Here is a 14,083-nt window from a genome sequence, read left to right on the forward strand (position 1 = left end):
TATTTATTTTTTGCGATGCGTACATCTACAATCGGGGTTTATGAAGTGAACCTGAAACTCATTTCGATGTTATAAAACGTTCAGCTGCTACTGTGTTTCACAGCGAGTTCGCGATCCTCAGGAATTGGAACGATCGAACGTCAGAAGTTGCGGTGTGCACTGCATTACCACAACGCGATCAGTCATGCGCGCACCTGATAGCAGGATGGGTCAGTCGCACTAGAAATAACTGATGTGGGCAAAGAGAAATTTTGTGGTGAAAGCAAGGTGGTTAAACATAGTGATATCCAAATTACAATCGGGGTGTACATGCGACTCGGGAACTGGGATGGTGGAACGACCACTACTTCGCAACTTTTGCCGTGATACTCGTCCATACAATGCACTCAGGGATTGCAAAAATAATTTCGACATTCAAATGGTCAGGAAAAGCACCTTGCGATTGCAGCATTTTTCAATTTGATATTGTTTACTGCATTTTACGTTGTCTATGCATACAGCCTCAGTACAGTTTAATTAAGAAGTTTGCAAGAAGGTAGTGCAGTTTGTACCTTGTGGTACTCTTTTAAAAACCCTTTCTTTAAATGTTATTTCAGTGTTATGTGAATTGCAGACTGATTCAAATGGGTGGTGGTTCCCCAAAGTTGCTGGAAATTTGATTTTTTTAAGATCCTAAGATGATGTATTAAATGTTGTGACCTGCTCCAAATCAAGGTTCTTCTGCTCCAAAATCAAAATTTTGCTGCTTGAAAAACTGCTCCCAAACCAGTTTGGACTGTCTCACTCCTGTTTACTTCATTTTTAGATGAGAGGCATCTCTTACCACTCGGCCTGTCCTTCCATCCGGCGTGCATGCGTCCGCAACCCTCCTCCTTTCTCCTCGCCTGCCAGCTGCGTTAGCGCGTTCTCCTCGCCATGCCAGCTGTGCGTCAGCGCGCCGTTAGCGCGCGTATGCTACACTCTCTCTCGTTCTCCTCGCCATGCCAGCTGTGTGTCAGCGCGTCGTTAGCGCGCGTATGCTACACTCTCTCTCGTTCTCCTCGCCATGCCAGATGTGCGTCAGCGCGCCGTTAGCGCGCGTATGCTACACTCTCTCTCGTTCTCCTCGCCATGCCAGATGTGCGTCAGCGCGCCGTTAGCGCGCGTATGCTACACTCTCTCTCGTTCTCCTCACCATGCCAGATGTGCGTCAGCGCGCCGTTAGCGCGCGTATGCTACACTCTCTCTCGTTCTCCTCGCCATGCCAGATGTGCGTTAGCGCGCATGCGCGTCTCTCTCTCGCAGAGCGGCTGTATAGCCGCGGTATCTGCAGCGCACTCCTCAGTCGCTCCGTCAGTCGCTCTCGCTGCTACTGCTCCGACTGCTGCTCCACCTGCTGCTCCGATTCGTTGAAATGGACACTAACATGCCTGCTACCGCGTTGGCTGACGCAACCGTAACCAGCTTCAGCGAATTGAACCCCGTGAGATGCCTTGCATCCCCCCAGGGTTCTCCTCGCGGGAAGATGGATAGAATTTTTTATTTACAGATTTAGCTTATATTAGTTTGCAACACTAGGTTACTGTCTTAGCAACAAAACTCTGAAGACTTCTTTGCCGTTTAGAGCACTGAAGACAAAGAGCAATAGAGAAAGCAAATATTTTTATTGTACTCAGAGGCTGATTGATGTTGGTTACAAGTGCATATCATATGCTGCAGCTATAACATGGTGGCGTAACATTGAACAGAAGTTAATGTATTTTTGGTTGCCCTAAGCATCCTCTAGTCACATTGACAAGCTCTTCTGACTTCCGAGATAGATGTAAAAGTTTTGCGGAGGGTTTATAGCTGAGCTAGTTGGTACATTGCATGAATTGAACAGCACTAAGACAGGAAAAGCGAAGAGTAACAAACACAGGCACATTCTAGCAGGTTTCATATCTCTGCCCTGCCCTTTTACACATTATCATTTTTATGCTGAGTTGGGCATATTTGCGAGCTTGGCTGACGGTATTCCCTCTTCTTTGTTGGTTGTTGTGCATGTTAAGGCAGGACCCTGGTCTTCATGCTGTTTTCGTTACTTTTCAACTTGCGTACCCGAAATATTCCCGCAGAATGTCTTGGCATGCTGAGAACAAATATGCAATCGGTTTGTAATCATTTGACATGGGTAATTTTGAAGTTGTGTAATATTTTACGCCCATCATTGCACTCAAATTTGTGATACACTATGTGCTAAATACTGCCTTAATTTTTACACACTTGTGTTCTATAAAAACCAGGGAGTGCAACTAAGCCACAGCTGTAATTTTAGCTTGGCACAAAAATATTAACCATATGAAATTTTATGTTACAAAGTGCACATATTTTAGCCAAAAACCACAAGATGTTTTATAATTGTTCCCACAAGTGTTATATTTCCACGCCTTTATCGCACTGTTTAATTCATGGGCTTTTCAATGCAGCAAATATGGTGTAAATCTGACTATAGTGTTTCCCAAGATACTGTGGATAACGGATGGTCCGATTGCAGAAAAGTTTGTTTTGAACAAACAAGGAAAGAAGTTTAAAAACGTTAGCAAAAATCCTTTCGAATACTTTGTCACCGCATTATGCACAGTATAACTTTAATGTTTTGCAGTACTTCCTCTACAACTTGCAGATTGGAAAAAATATTGTACTTAAAAATTGCCCTTTTTTTCTTGCATTTTTTTACTTTAAATTCGCTTGATTTCCCCCCCCCCCCCCCTTTTTTTTTATTTTTTTACCCTGAAGGCCCTTATGGGCATTACATAGGGGTGGGGGGGGGACAAATTATAGCATAAAGGACAGCAACACTCACTAATACAAATACAAACATGTTAATATTGAAATGCATAGTTCTACAAGAAGGGTGCACAAAAAATGGGGGTTGGGGGCAATAGTTATCCAATCCCAAGAAGCCTATGTACAGGTTCGAAAATGACACATTGAAATATAATTTATACATTGAGGTATAAATGCATATAAATGCATAGTTGCACAATAAGGGTACACGAAAAGGGGGGGGGGCAACAGTTATCCAATTCTAACATGCCTATTACAGGTTTGAAAATGACACATTGAAATATAATTTATACATTGAGGTATAAATGCATATAAATGCATAGTTGCACAATAAGGGTACACGAAAAGGGGGGGGGCAACAGTTATCCAATTCTAACATGCCTATTACAGGTTTGAAAATGACACATTGAAATATAATTTATACATTGAGGTATAAATGCATATAAATGCATAGTTGCACAATAAGGGTACACGAAAAGGGGGGGGGGGGGCAACAGTTATCCAATTCTAACATGCCTATTACAGGTTTGAAAATGACACATTGAAATATAATTTATACATTGAGGTATAAATGCATATAAATGCATAGTTGCACAATAAGGGTACACGAAAAGGGGGGGGGCAACAGTTATCCAATTCTAACATGCCTATTACAGGTTTGAAAATGACACATTGAAATATAATTTATACATTGAGGTATAAATGCATATAAATGCATAGTTGCACAATAAGGGTACACGAAAAGGGGGGGGGCAACAGTTATCCAATTCTAACATGCCTATTACAGGTTTGAAAATGACACATTGAAATATAATTTATACATTGAGGTATAAATGCATATAAATGCATAGTTGCACAATAAGGGTACACGAAAAGGGGGGGGGGCAACAGTTATCCAATTCTAACATGCCTATTACAGGTTTGAAAATGACACATTGAAATATAATTTATACATTGAGGTATAAATGCATATAAATGCATAGTTGCACAATAAGGGTACACGAAAAGGGGGGGGGGCAACAGTTATCCAATTCTAACATGCCTATTACAGGTTTGAAAATGACACATTGAAATATAATTTATACATTGAGGTATAAATGCATATAAATGCATAGTTGCACAATAAGGGTACACGAAAAGGGGGGGGGGCAACAGTTATCCAATTCTAACATGCCTATTACAGGTTTGAAAATGACACATTGAAATATAATTTATACATTGAGGTATAAATGCATATAAATGCATAGTTGCACAATAAGGGTACACGAAAAGGGGGGGGGGCAACAGTTATCCAATTCTAACATGCCTATTACAGGTTTGAAAATGACACATTGAAATATAATTTATACATTGTGGTATAAATGCATATAAATGCATAGTTGCACAATAAGGGTACACGAAAAGGGGGGGGGGCAACAGTTATCCAATTCTAACATGCCTATTACAGGTTTGAAAATGACACATTGAAATATAATTTATACATTGAGGTATAAATGCATATAAATGCATAGTTGCACAATAAGGGTACACGAAAAGGGGGGGGGGGGCAGCAGTTATCCAATTCTAACATGCCTATTACAGGTTTGAAAATGACACATTGAAATATAATTTATACATTGAGGTATAAATGCATATAAATGCATAGTTGCACAATAAGGGTACACGAAAAGGGGGGGGGGGCAACAGTTATTCAATTCTAACATGCCTATTACAGGTTTGAAAATGACACATTGAAATATAATTTATACATTGAGGTATAAATGCATATAAATGCATAGTTGCACAATAAGGGTACACGAAAAGGGGGGGCAATAGTTATCCAATTCTAACATGCCTATGTACAGGTTTGAAAATGACACGAACATTGAAAAACAATTTATACATTGAGGAATAATTCTAACTTTGACGAATGAGTCGTGGTGGTTAATGAGTGTGACGATGTTACCTGGGAGCTGATTGCAGTGACGAATAGCAAGTAAGAGCAGCGAGAAGAAAAATAGGTTAGTACGTGCGAATAGTGGCTGGGCTTGAAATGCATGATCTAGACGAAAAAGACGCAATTAGCAGGCTTTATGTGTGTGACAGTGAAAGAAGACTGGCTGTGGTATAAAGCCTATGAAAAACCGATTAAAGGCTATGAAGGCGGTGTTGTTGTAGGGGTAGCAAGTTCAGGGATCTTTTCATTTCTGTTACGCTCGATGTTTGTGAGTAGTTCCTGAGAAATAATCGGGCAGCTTTATTTTGAAGTTCTTCGAGTTCATTTACGAGATACAACCAATAGGTTTCAGGTCAGTGCTGCATATTCTATCCTTGGACGAACTAGTGTTTGGTAGGCCAGAAGAAGCTGCGTGGACGTGTTAGCTGAATGCAGATTCCGTCTGATTAATCAAAGTGATTTAGACAATTCGCTGGTTATTGTATTGATATGATGGTTCCAGGTTAGATCCGACATCATGTGGACCCCTAAGTATTTTACCATGGTGACGACTTGTATAGGCTTACTATTAATGAAATAGGGACGGGGCTCTGATGTGCTAGTTTTTAGTAAATGTTATGGCATTAGTTTTGGGCACATTTATTTCCATCTGCCAATCTTTACACCATTTTGTCAGTTGATTAAGGTCTACTTGCAAAGATAAGTAGTCTTTGGGATTCGTAATTTGCCTATGAATAACGTTGAGTTTGTCTATAAATAACTGCAGAGTATATATTTCTTTCTGGCCAGTTTTTACTTCCTGCCAGGTTGTTTTTGTTTTGTTTGCTTGAAAATCTTATGCTAATAAGGCACTACAATGCTCTGAAGGGCATGTAAACATTTTCGTACAAGAATACCTTATCTGATAAAAAGTTGTATTGATCATGAACAAATTGTCAGCTAACTAACTAACAATGGTTAGCTGCTATTTATGAAGTCCTGGTGCTTCGAAAACTTTTAGTGGGATATTCTTAACAATGAGGCATTATGGAGAGTGGCAGCTGGCACCTAAAACACAGATAGTGAAATTCCCTTTCTTGGTTGCATCTGACCCACCGTGGCTGCATATGTGGTGTAAAATTTACCCTGCAAGTTCTGTGCGTTAATGGGAGCTCCCCATAGATAGCCCAACACACCTGCAAAGTACTTTCGTTTTACATGAGTTGTCTCGGAAGTAGCAGACAGTGGCATAAAAAGGCCTGGAGTGGCGGGGGGGTCTGTGTGTTCGGTCCCCCAAGGTATCTTAGGAGTGGCCGTGAAGGGGCTAAAGGGAGACATGGGCACGTTACCAGTAAAAAGTAAGTGTTACAGTTACCTAATCCAAAAAAGTAACTCTGTTACAGTTAAAGTTACCAAGTTTCCAAAAGTAGCGTCGTTGCTTTTCCGTTGTTGTATAAAACTAAGCAATGGATCACAAACCAAATATAGAGTTTATTTAATGAAAACGTATGAAGGTATGTAGGTAGTCAAACTTGCATGTGGTATAACCCTAAGGGAAGGGAATAATAATCGTCGTTTTTGCCTCATTTTGTTGGTTTGGTTGATGCTCCTTTGGTGTCGTTATGGGTGCCCCATTTTTGGTGAGTCCCTCTGCGGTGGAGGGTAGCCCAGCTTCCTCTCAGAGGCCAGTTTTTATTTGTCTGTTTGTTTTTTCCTTGTTTCCACTCGACTCTACGAAAAAAAAAGTTTTGAAGAAAAACTGACTTCAAAACCCGAACTACTGAAACCAAACTAGCCCAAACCACTGTTCTAACGCAGTTTAAGAAAAAGCTTACAGACCAACTTCCGACATCAATCTTCTGCAGGGAAAATACTCCTCTTAGCAACCTCTCCTAAACTGCAAGGGCAGCCATGTCATGGGAAAATGAAAGGTGGAGAGGATATATGGGAAAGAAGAAAGTCCGAAAAAGTGGAAAGGGCAAGTGCATGTCGGGCTTTAACAAGTGTTGCTGTTGGGTAATTTTTTTTATAAAAAGGGAAGTAACTGTAACAAAGTTTTATGTTACTGTGTAAAAAGTAACTGTTCCAGCTACAAGTTCCACTAGCCTAAAAGTAACTAGTTACAGTTAAAAGTTATTAAAAAGTAACTAGTTACCAGTAACGTGTTACTAGTAACTAGTTGCTGCCTAAGTCTGGTTAAATTGGTGTGCTTCCACATAACGAGGCATCCACACCTTACTTTAGGACGGGGGCCTCTTAAAGCTAGGTAGCTAGAGCACCAAAGTGTGCTCAGTCCAACTTTCAGGTAGCCGTGTGTGGGGTACTACTTTTATTTATGGATGAGTTTGTAAGGAACTGCTTTGCCTTAGACTTCTGGGCCAGGAATTGAGTCCTTGCTGTTGACCCGCCGCGGTGGCTCAGTGGATAAGGCGTTGCGCTGCTAAGCACGAGGTCGTGGGTTCCATTCCCGGCTGCGGCGGCCGCTTTTCTGATGGAGGCGAAAAGCAAAAACGCCCGTGTGTACGAGATTTCGGCGCACGTTAAAGATCCCCAGGTATCAAAAATTAATACGGAGCCCTCCACTACGGCGCGCCTCATCGCCTGCATTGCGTCGCCGCGTTAAACACTATAATCAATCGAGTCCTTGCTGTTTCCCATTTCATTGGGCTGTACACTGCTCGGTGCTTTACAGCAGTAAAAAATCCTCCTCTGTCCTCTCTGGCTGGCACCCCTTTCATTGAGCCCATTGTTGGCAGCGCAACTGATAGCGCGATTGGTGTGGTAGTTGGTGTAGATTTTTCGTTTGTTTCTTGCTGAGCCATGTGGTATGTTGGTTGGTTGCTCCGCGCTGACAGGACGCATTCAAAAGGATCCGTACCAAGGTTTTTAAGAGGCTGCAACGGTGATGGACCACTGCCCACGGCTGCTGGACTTGGCGGCCAGAGGTCCTTTTGCATGGTGCCACCTTCGGGTACAGAGAGCTTGCACACACCAATTAGCTCTGCTGCTGCTGTGGCTGCAGGATTGTATGCCTTGCTCTTTTCCGCCTACACTTTGGCATGTGGCGTTGTTTTTCTGCTTTGGTTGCTGTGGAAGAATTGCTTTGGCTTCAAAACACAGTAACTCTGCATTTCTGTCCAGTGCTAAGGGTGTAAGGGTAGTTCATTAGGACATTGCAGTGTGTGAAGTACAGTGCTTACTTTTTGTGTGGCCTTGCTTTTTTTTTATCAAGCATGATTTCTTTTTTTGGCAATTTAGGCATTTGTTACTGTTTTAATTTCGTGTTAGACCTGTTCTCTATGTCTTGCTGTAGGGAGCTTCCAACTGGCAGTAAATCTAGTCCTGTTCTTGAAGCTTTGTTTAATCTGCACACCTGCTTCTGGTGATAAGACACACAAGAACATAGAAGTCTAACCTTTTTGCACATTAGTGGTGTCGGCTGGGGCATGGAGAGCAATCCCTCAGAGTTGGTTGTTGTGTTCTTGCCGTTTGAAACGGTGATAGAATTGGGCTACTTGAAGTGAACATGGATACCGCATTCTGTGTGTATGCACGATGCATGCATGTTATTTTGAGAATAAAGTTTCTGGAAGTTTTGAAGGTTTGCTATCAAATGTTCATTTCAGAATGAAATTGCAATGCAGAGAGTGTTTTAGTAGTTCACTGATATCATGAAAGCAGTTTCTGCTTTGTGCCATTCTTTTGTGGGGTACTTATTTACCCTACGGGTTGGGGGTGTGCCTGTCTCCAGCAGAAAGTTTGCTCATGCATATGTATGGTATGTAGGTCACCAAGTCCCTCTACCTCATTGTGAGCAAGGGAGAGGGGCTAAAAACAAGAAGAGAGGAACATATGGGTGCACATAAAGTGCTCACTTCCTTCCACGCTATGTATGTTTCATGTTGGCCAAGTAGATAATGTGCAATCCGTAGCACCATTGTTTAAAATTAAGAGTGCACTATAAAACGCGGACAAGAAAGAAGGACGACACTAGCTTGACTCTCCATTTTACTTCTGTAGCACCAGCCACAAACCTTCTGACTTATAAGTGTTGCAAAAGAAACCAACCCATTAATTCCTACCACATGCACACATGCGGCTATTGCGCTGTCTATGCCAAGTATTTTGTTTTGTACCTTGTTTTCTTTCTTAATCGTATGAGGAGGGGTTATGCAGTGACATAAAGATTCTCAGGTTTGGAATACTGTCTCGTCCGGAAGAGATCATCATCCCGGACACCTGGAAGCTTAAACTACATAGGTTCAACCATGCTAGGAAGGCCCCTTGATACACAAACGGCATTCCCTCACCAGAGAAGGATCTGGCCACCCTGGTGTAGTATTAGGCCACAATCTCGCCACGGTCGAGCAACCAAATTGGTGGCCCTTGGTCCCCAGCAGCTGTAATAAAACACCTGTCCATGGAGGCAGGCAGGTCGGCAATACAGCAGAGGTTGTTGAGGATCGCTGGGCCCGACAGGCCGCCTCTGGAACTTGAATTTGCGAACTCTGTTTAGCGAGGAAAGCTTAGCTCTGCTGTTAGCGTAGCTCGCAAGCTTCAACTGAGATATGGGATTAAGCAAGGGCTGAAGCTGAATACTGGGCATATTCTGGGCTATCGATGACCACAAAAAAAGGGGTACCACAGGGTTGCATTCTTGATCCACTGAGAGAATGCAGGTTGAGGATTGTACAAGCTTTGCTATCTTATCGCAATGAGGTTATACAGTCTCCATGAGGATGTCACATCAGCAGTAAATTAGGAAACAGCATGGTTCACGGTGGTGATGGGAGACTTTAGCACAAAAGTAGGTGAGAAGCAAGTAGGCCAAAGGGTAGTGGGAACCTTCAGAATAGGCAGTTGAAATAGCCGAGGTGACGCACTGGTTGGAATTGCGGAGGGAAACAATTTAAGGATCACGAATACATTCCTCCGCAAACAATGGAGTAGGAAATGAACATGGAAAAGCCCGGCAGTACAATTAAAAATAGAATCCATTTCTCTCTTCAGGTGACCGTGCAGGTATTGTGAAGGATGTAGAAGTGCTAGGCAAGATCACAGGTTGGCAAGGTGCAGGGTAAGGCTTGATCTCGAAAGAGAGCGGATGAAACTAGCAAAAAGTTGGGAACCAAACTTGCTGTGAGTGAGGGTCCGGGCACAGACATTTAGATTGAAGGTAGGGTGGACATGAATGACAACCTAACGATGGTAATCGCAGTTGGCAGTAGCTCTAGGCGGGTCAGAATATAGGAAAGAAAGCCAACAGACTGTCTTGTACTTGCGAAACGAAGGGACTTATTGAAAAACATGAAAGGGTTAAGATGAAACTAAATTGGCAGAGCTGCCAAAATTGGTCAACAAAAGAAAAGGCTCTGAAACTTGTTCTTACATGACAAAGATTGGGGAAACGTTAGAGTTGAGGAAATTTGAAAGCAACTGAAAATCTGTCGATTGGCAAAGATATGGTACACACTCGGAGACAAACAAGGTCCCGTTATGCTCAACTTGGATAATCTAATAAATGTAGCAGAACAATTCTATACTAATCTGCATGCCCACAACGTTGAGGTAGGAAGCAGTACTGAGCCTACTAACTTAGCTTTGGAGGTCTCATTGATAACTAAAGACGAGGTGGGAATGGCATTCAATGATATGAGGACAGGAAAAGCCATAGGTGACTGCAGTGCAACCTTGGATTACCTAAAGGAGGGAGGTAGCATTGTAGTAGAGGAAAACTATTTTGAGAATGCCTCGGGACTTTCAGCAGGCTCCTAGTCTGTAAAAATGCCAACATCATTCTCATCCACAAGAAGAATCGTGTCAAAGAGCTTTAGAATTACAGGCCCATGAGCCTACTGTTGATTCTATAGAGCTGTTTACAAAGGTATTACTTATCGCCTTAAGCAATAGCCTAGATTTCTGGAAACTGGGTGGAAAGGTTAGATTTAAGACGGCCTATTCACTTTTGGTTGTCAGGTCTATGTCATCAATCAAGTAAGAAAATTCTTGAAGTATAATAAGTCCTTTTACGTGGAATTTATAGGTTATGAACAAGCTTTCGATCATTCTGTAGGCATGCCACAGTATTGGAAGCTTCGAAAGGCCAGGGGACAGAGGAGACTTGCATGAAACCCTGTAGGACATATTCAGTGAATGAGCCTACTGTTGATTCTATAGAGCTGTTTACAAAGGTATTACTTATCGCCTTAAGCAATAGCCTAGATTTCTGGAAACGGGGTGGAAAGGTTAGATTTAAGACGGCCTATTCACTTTTGGTTGTCAGGTCTATGTCATCAATCAAGTAAGAAAATTCTTGAAGTATAATAAGTCCTTTTACGTGGAATTTATAGGCTATGAACAAGATTTCGATCATTCTGTAGGCATGCCACAGTATTGGAAGCTTCGAAAGGCCAGGGGACAGAGGAGACTTGCATGAAACCCTGTAGGACATATTCAGTGAATGCACGGCCTGGATAATCCTCCATTTTGGCAAGACACCATTTTGCCAAAATTGTTGGCAGCATGTCTGGAAGGGAGGCTTGGCAAAGGGAGGGCAGGATTACAAATAAATGGAGAATATCTGAACCACTTGAAATTTGCGCACTATGTGGTCTTATTTAGCGAGTCTAGTGAACACATGCAAAGGTTGCTTTATATCTGTATTCAGAAAGCTTGGTCGTAGGGCTCGGGAAAAATATGAAAACATTGAAAGTAATGCTATAAATAGATACACAGGGAGCACTCTCTTCACTTTAGGTAATGGAATGCTAGAACGAGTAGACAAATACACTACCTTAATCAAATCGTCACGTCAGTAGGTGTGGACTGGTATATGCTCGGCAAACAGTCATAATAGTAGGATACCTCTGCCACATAAAAAAATAGTAAGCAATCAATGCGCGCTTCCAGCGAGCACATGTGTATCAGGAACTTTGCACTTTACTAAACATTCGGAAAGAACTTTTCGAAAGATAACATTTGGCTCCAAGCTTTTAAAAAATGCTTCTGTTGATATTTGTTTTTGTATATTTTTGTTTAGTACGAGATTCATGATTCCGTTTCTAGACCGAACACTTTTTATGCATCTCCTATTACAGTGTCCTCTGGACGAATGTAGTAATCTTAATAAATGAGTAAATAGATAAATAGGCCAGCCAGCCAGGCTAGCTGCCACTAAAAATGATAGGACCGACCAACATTCAGGGACCGGAAACAAGCGGCTTGGATCTGGGAACAAACAAGGTGGCATAGCTCAAATTAAGGACGAAATTGGCTCAGACTAAGCATCTAATTTGATGAAATGACAACCGGTGCAACACCAGGGTAACACCAGGGTAACAGAGTGGGTTCTGACAGGCGGGTCTAGAAAGAAGAAAACCGATAACTCTAGGGAGAGACGAGCATTAAATCAATGTAGGGGGGAAAACACGGACATTCCGATGCAAGGAATGCACCCGAGCAGTGCAGGAGAGGGGCTGTATGAGATCTATGGGAGAGGCCTTTGTACTGCAGCGGACTTGGAGCCGCTAATGCTGGTGACGGAGCAGGTATAACCAGACGTAGTTGTGAACCCACCGGCACTGCTAGTCTGTGCGTTCTTGAAGAGGAGCACTTAATCCTTTGTCACAAAATCTGACGTTCTCGGGGTTCCAGCGAAGGGCTGTTCTGTGCGGACGTACGTACACTGTAAAGTCCTCCGCTACCCCTTTGTTTATTATTGTCTGTGCGCAATTGCAAAAGCAGGTAAAGGCTTGTCGAGTAAGCTGCCGCACAATTCGTGTGGGAATGCGAATTATGCCGCGAGTGTTAGATTCTTGAGGGGGAAGTTCTGTCGCGGTCATCGCATTCTGGGCTCTAGTTCCTTTCCAAAAAGAAAAGAACCTGTACTATTTTCTGATTCGTCTACCGTGACCTTCCTAGCAGCGCTCGTAATGCGCTAACAGGGATGAGTGTTCTTACCATTATTATCGTGCTCGGAAATCATGTTTGTACGGTGCGCTACGCGACGCTAAAAATAACGGTGCACGAATGACTGTAGCCCGGTGCTGTGTTGAACAGCTTAAAGGGACACTAAAGGGTGGAAACAAGTTGGTCTGTATCGATGGATTAGAGTGCCGATAATCTAAATACACCGTTCTCGCAGCTAACAATTGTTTAATAAAACAAAAAGTACCAGAAACGTGAAAACACGGGACGACGCCCCGTACGCTTTTGAGTACCATGGTTTGTGACGTCACAGGAGTGGTGAACGGCGAGAGCTCATTGGAGAAGCATTTATAGATGTTTTCCTGAAATACACAGTTCCGAAGTGGTTAATCACGTGAAATAAACGTAAATCAAAGCTTTCGGTGAGCTCACCGTACCTAAAAAAAATCCAGCTTTTATATACTGCTAGGCAGTACACTTCCCTCACTATTCCGTCAGCTGTCATGCATTCCGTTTCGTTTTGGAAAAGCATGTCCAGCTATCCTAGCCACAGTAGCATTGGTGCGCAAGTCGGTAACCTACGACGGTGAGCGCCGGAGCTTCTGCTGGCAATATAACCGACCGGAAGCAGCTAAGGTCCCTTGATTAGAATCGGCAAAAGAAGCAAGATGTACTACAGGTGGCTAAGCGAGCCGCACGAGCTTCCAATCCAATCTCCCGTTCTCCGTGCGCGGTGGCTTGTTCTTCGGGCATTTTCTTGCAGTGGCGCACGTAATACCAGAGTCCGTCAATGCTTTTGACGGACTCTGGTAATACTGAGCCCGAAACCGCGTGCCGCGCACGACTTTCGCACCGTTTGTCGATTCTTTTCGTACTGCATACAGTTCGCGCATAAGCTGCGAGTTTCGTGCTCGGGAGCTAAAAGCCGACGTTCTCGTTCAGCCCCATGAGGTCTACAGCGTTAGTGCCATTCGTGCGTCCTGAATGCCGTCGCATATGGCCCGTTCCTTCGTGGCCCCGATGGGAAGAAAACCATTAATCTTCATCTTTTTTTTTTTTTTTTTTTTCCCTGTCCCCAGACCGATGTTTCGAGAGACGCTGAGTTTGGGGGGGAACAACCCGCTTTGCTGATGCAATCTCCCCGTCGAAGAGTTCGCTTTGCTGCGGTGACTGCTGCGGGCACGTCGTTTGTGTAGCCGTGTTGTTTTCCTCGTGGCGACCGGCGAGATCGATAGGAGAGCGGCTTTGTTTCCATCTAACAAAAGACACGCCGAGGGTGACGCTCGGTAAACAACCACCCGGCAGCGCCGTGACCGGACCATAAATCACTGTTCTCAGAGCGGGGCTGAGTCGTTTGCAGCCCGAGCGGTATACGCGGGGGTCGGGAGCGAATACGCTGCATCAGAGCAGCGTCCCGTTAGTTGATGTAAAGAGGCA

The 14,083-nt window shown here is 43.3% G+C and overlaps 1 protein-coding gene across 3 annotated transcripts in view; it reads left to right on the forward strand.

Moving 5' to 3' along the window:
- Rpn3 (regulatory particle non-ATPase 3) overlaps positions 1–14,083 on the forward strand; it is a 46,269-nt gene that overhangs the window by 28,010 nt on the left and 4,176 nt on the right. Inside the window, exon 14 of one of the 3 annotated variants that reach the window (XM_077706219.1) lies at positions 7,576–8,319. The exons of the other annotated variants lie outside the window; for them this stretch is intronic. Coding sequence (XP_077562345.1) covers positions 7,576–7,626 — 51 coding nt within the window. The 3' untranslated portion in view covers positions 7,627–8,319. Of the gene's footprint in view, positions 1–7,575; positions 8,320–14,083 lie in introns of those variants that run through there. 3 annotated transcript variants of the gene reach the window in all.

Source organism: Haemaphysalis longicornis, unplaced genomic scaffold (genome assembly GCF_048455015.1).
Source record: "Haemaphysalis longicornis isolate Haplotype H1 unplaced genomic scaffold, Haemaphysalis longicornis Haplotype H1 scaffold_4, whole genome shotgun sequence".
NCBI lineage: Eukaryota > Metazoa > Arthropoda > Arachnida > Ixodida > Ixodidae > Haemaphysalis > Haemaphysalis longicornis.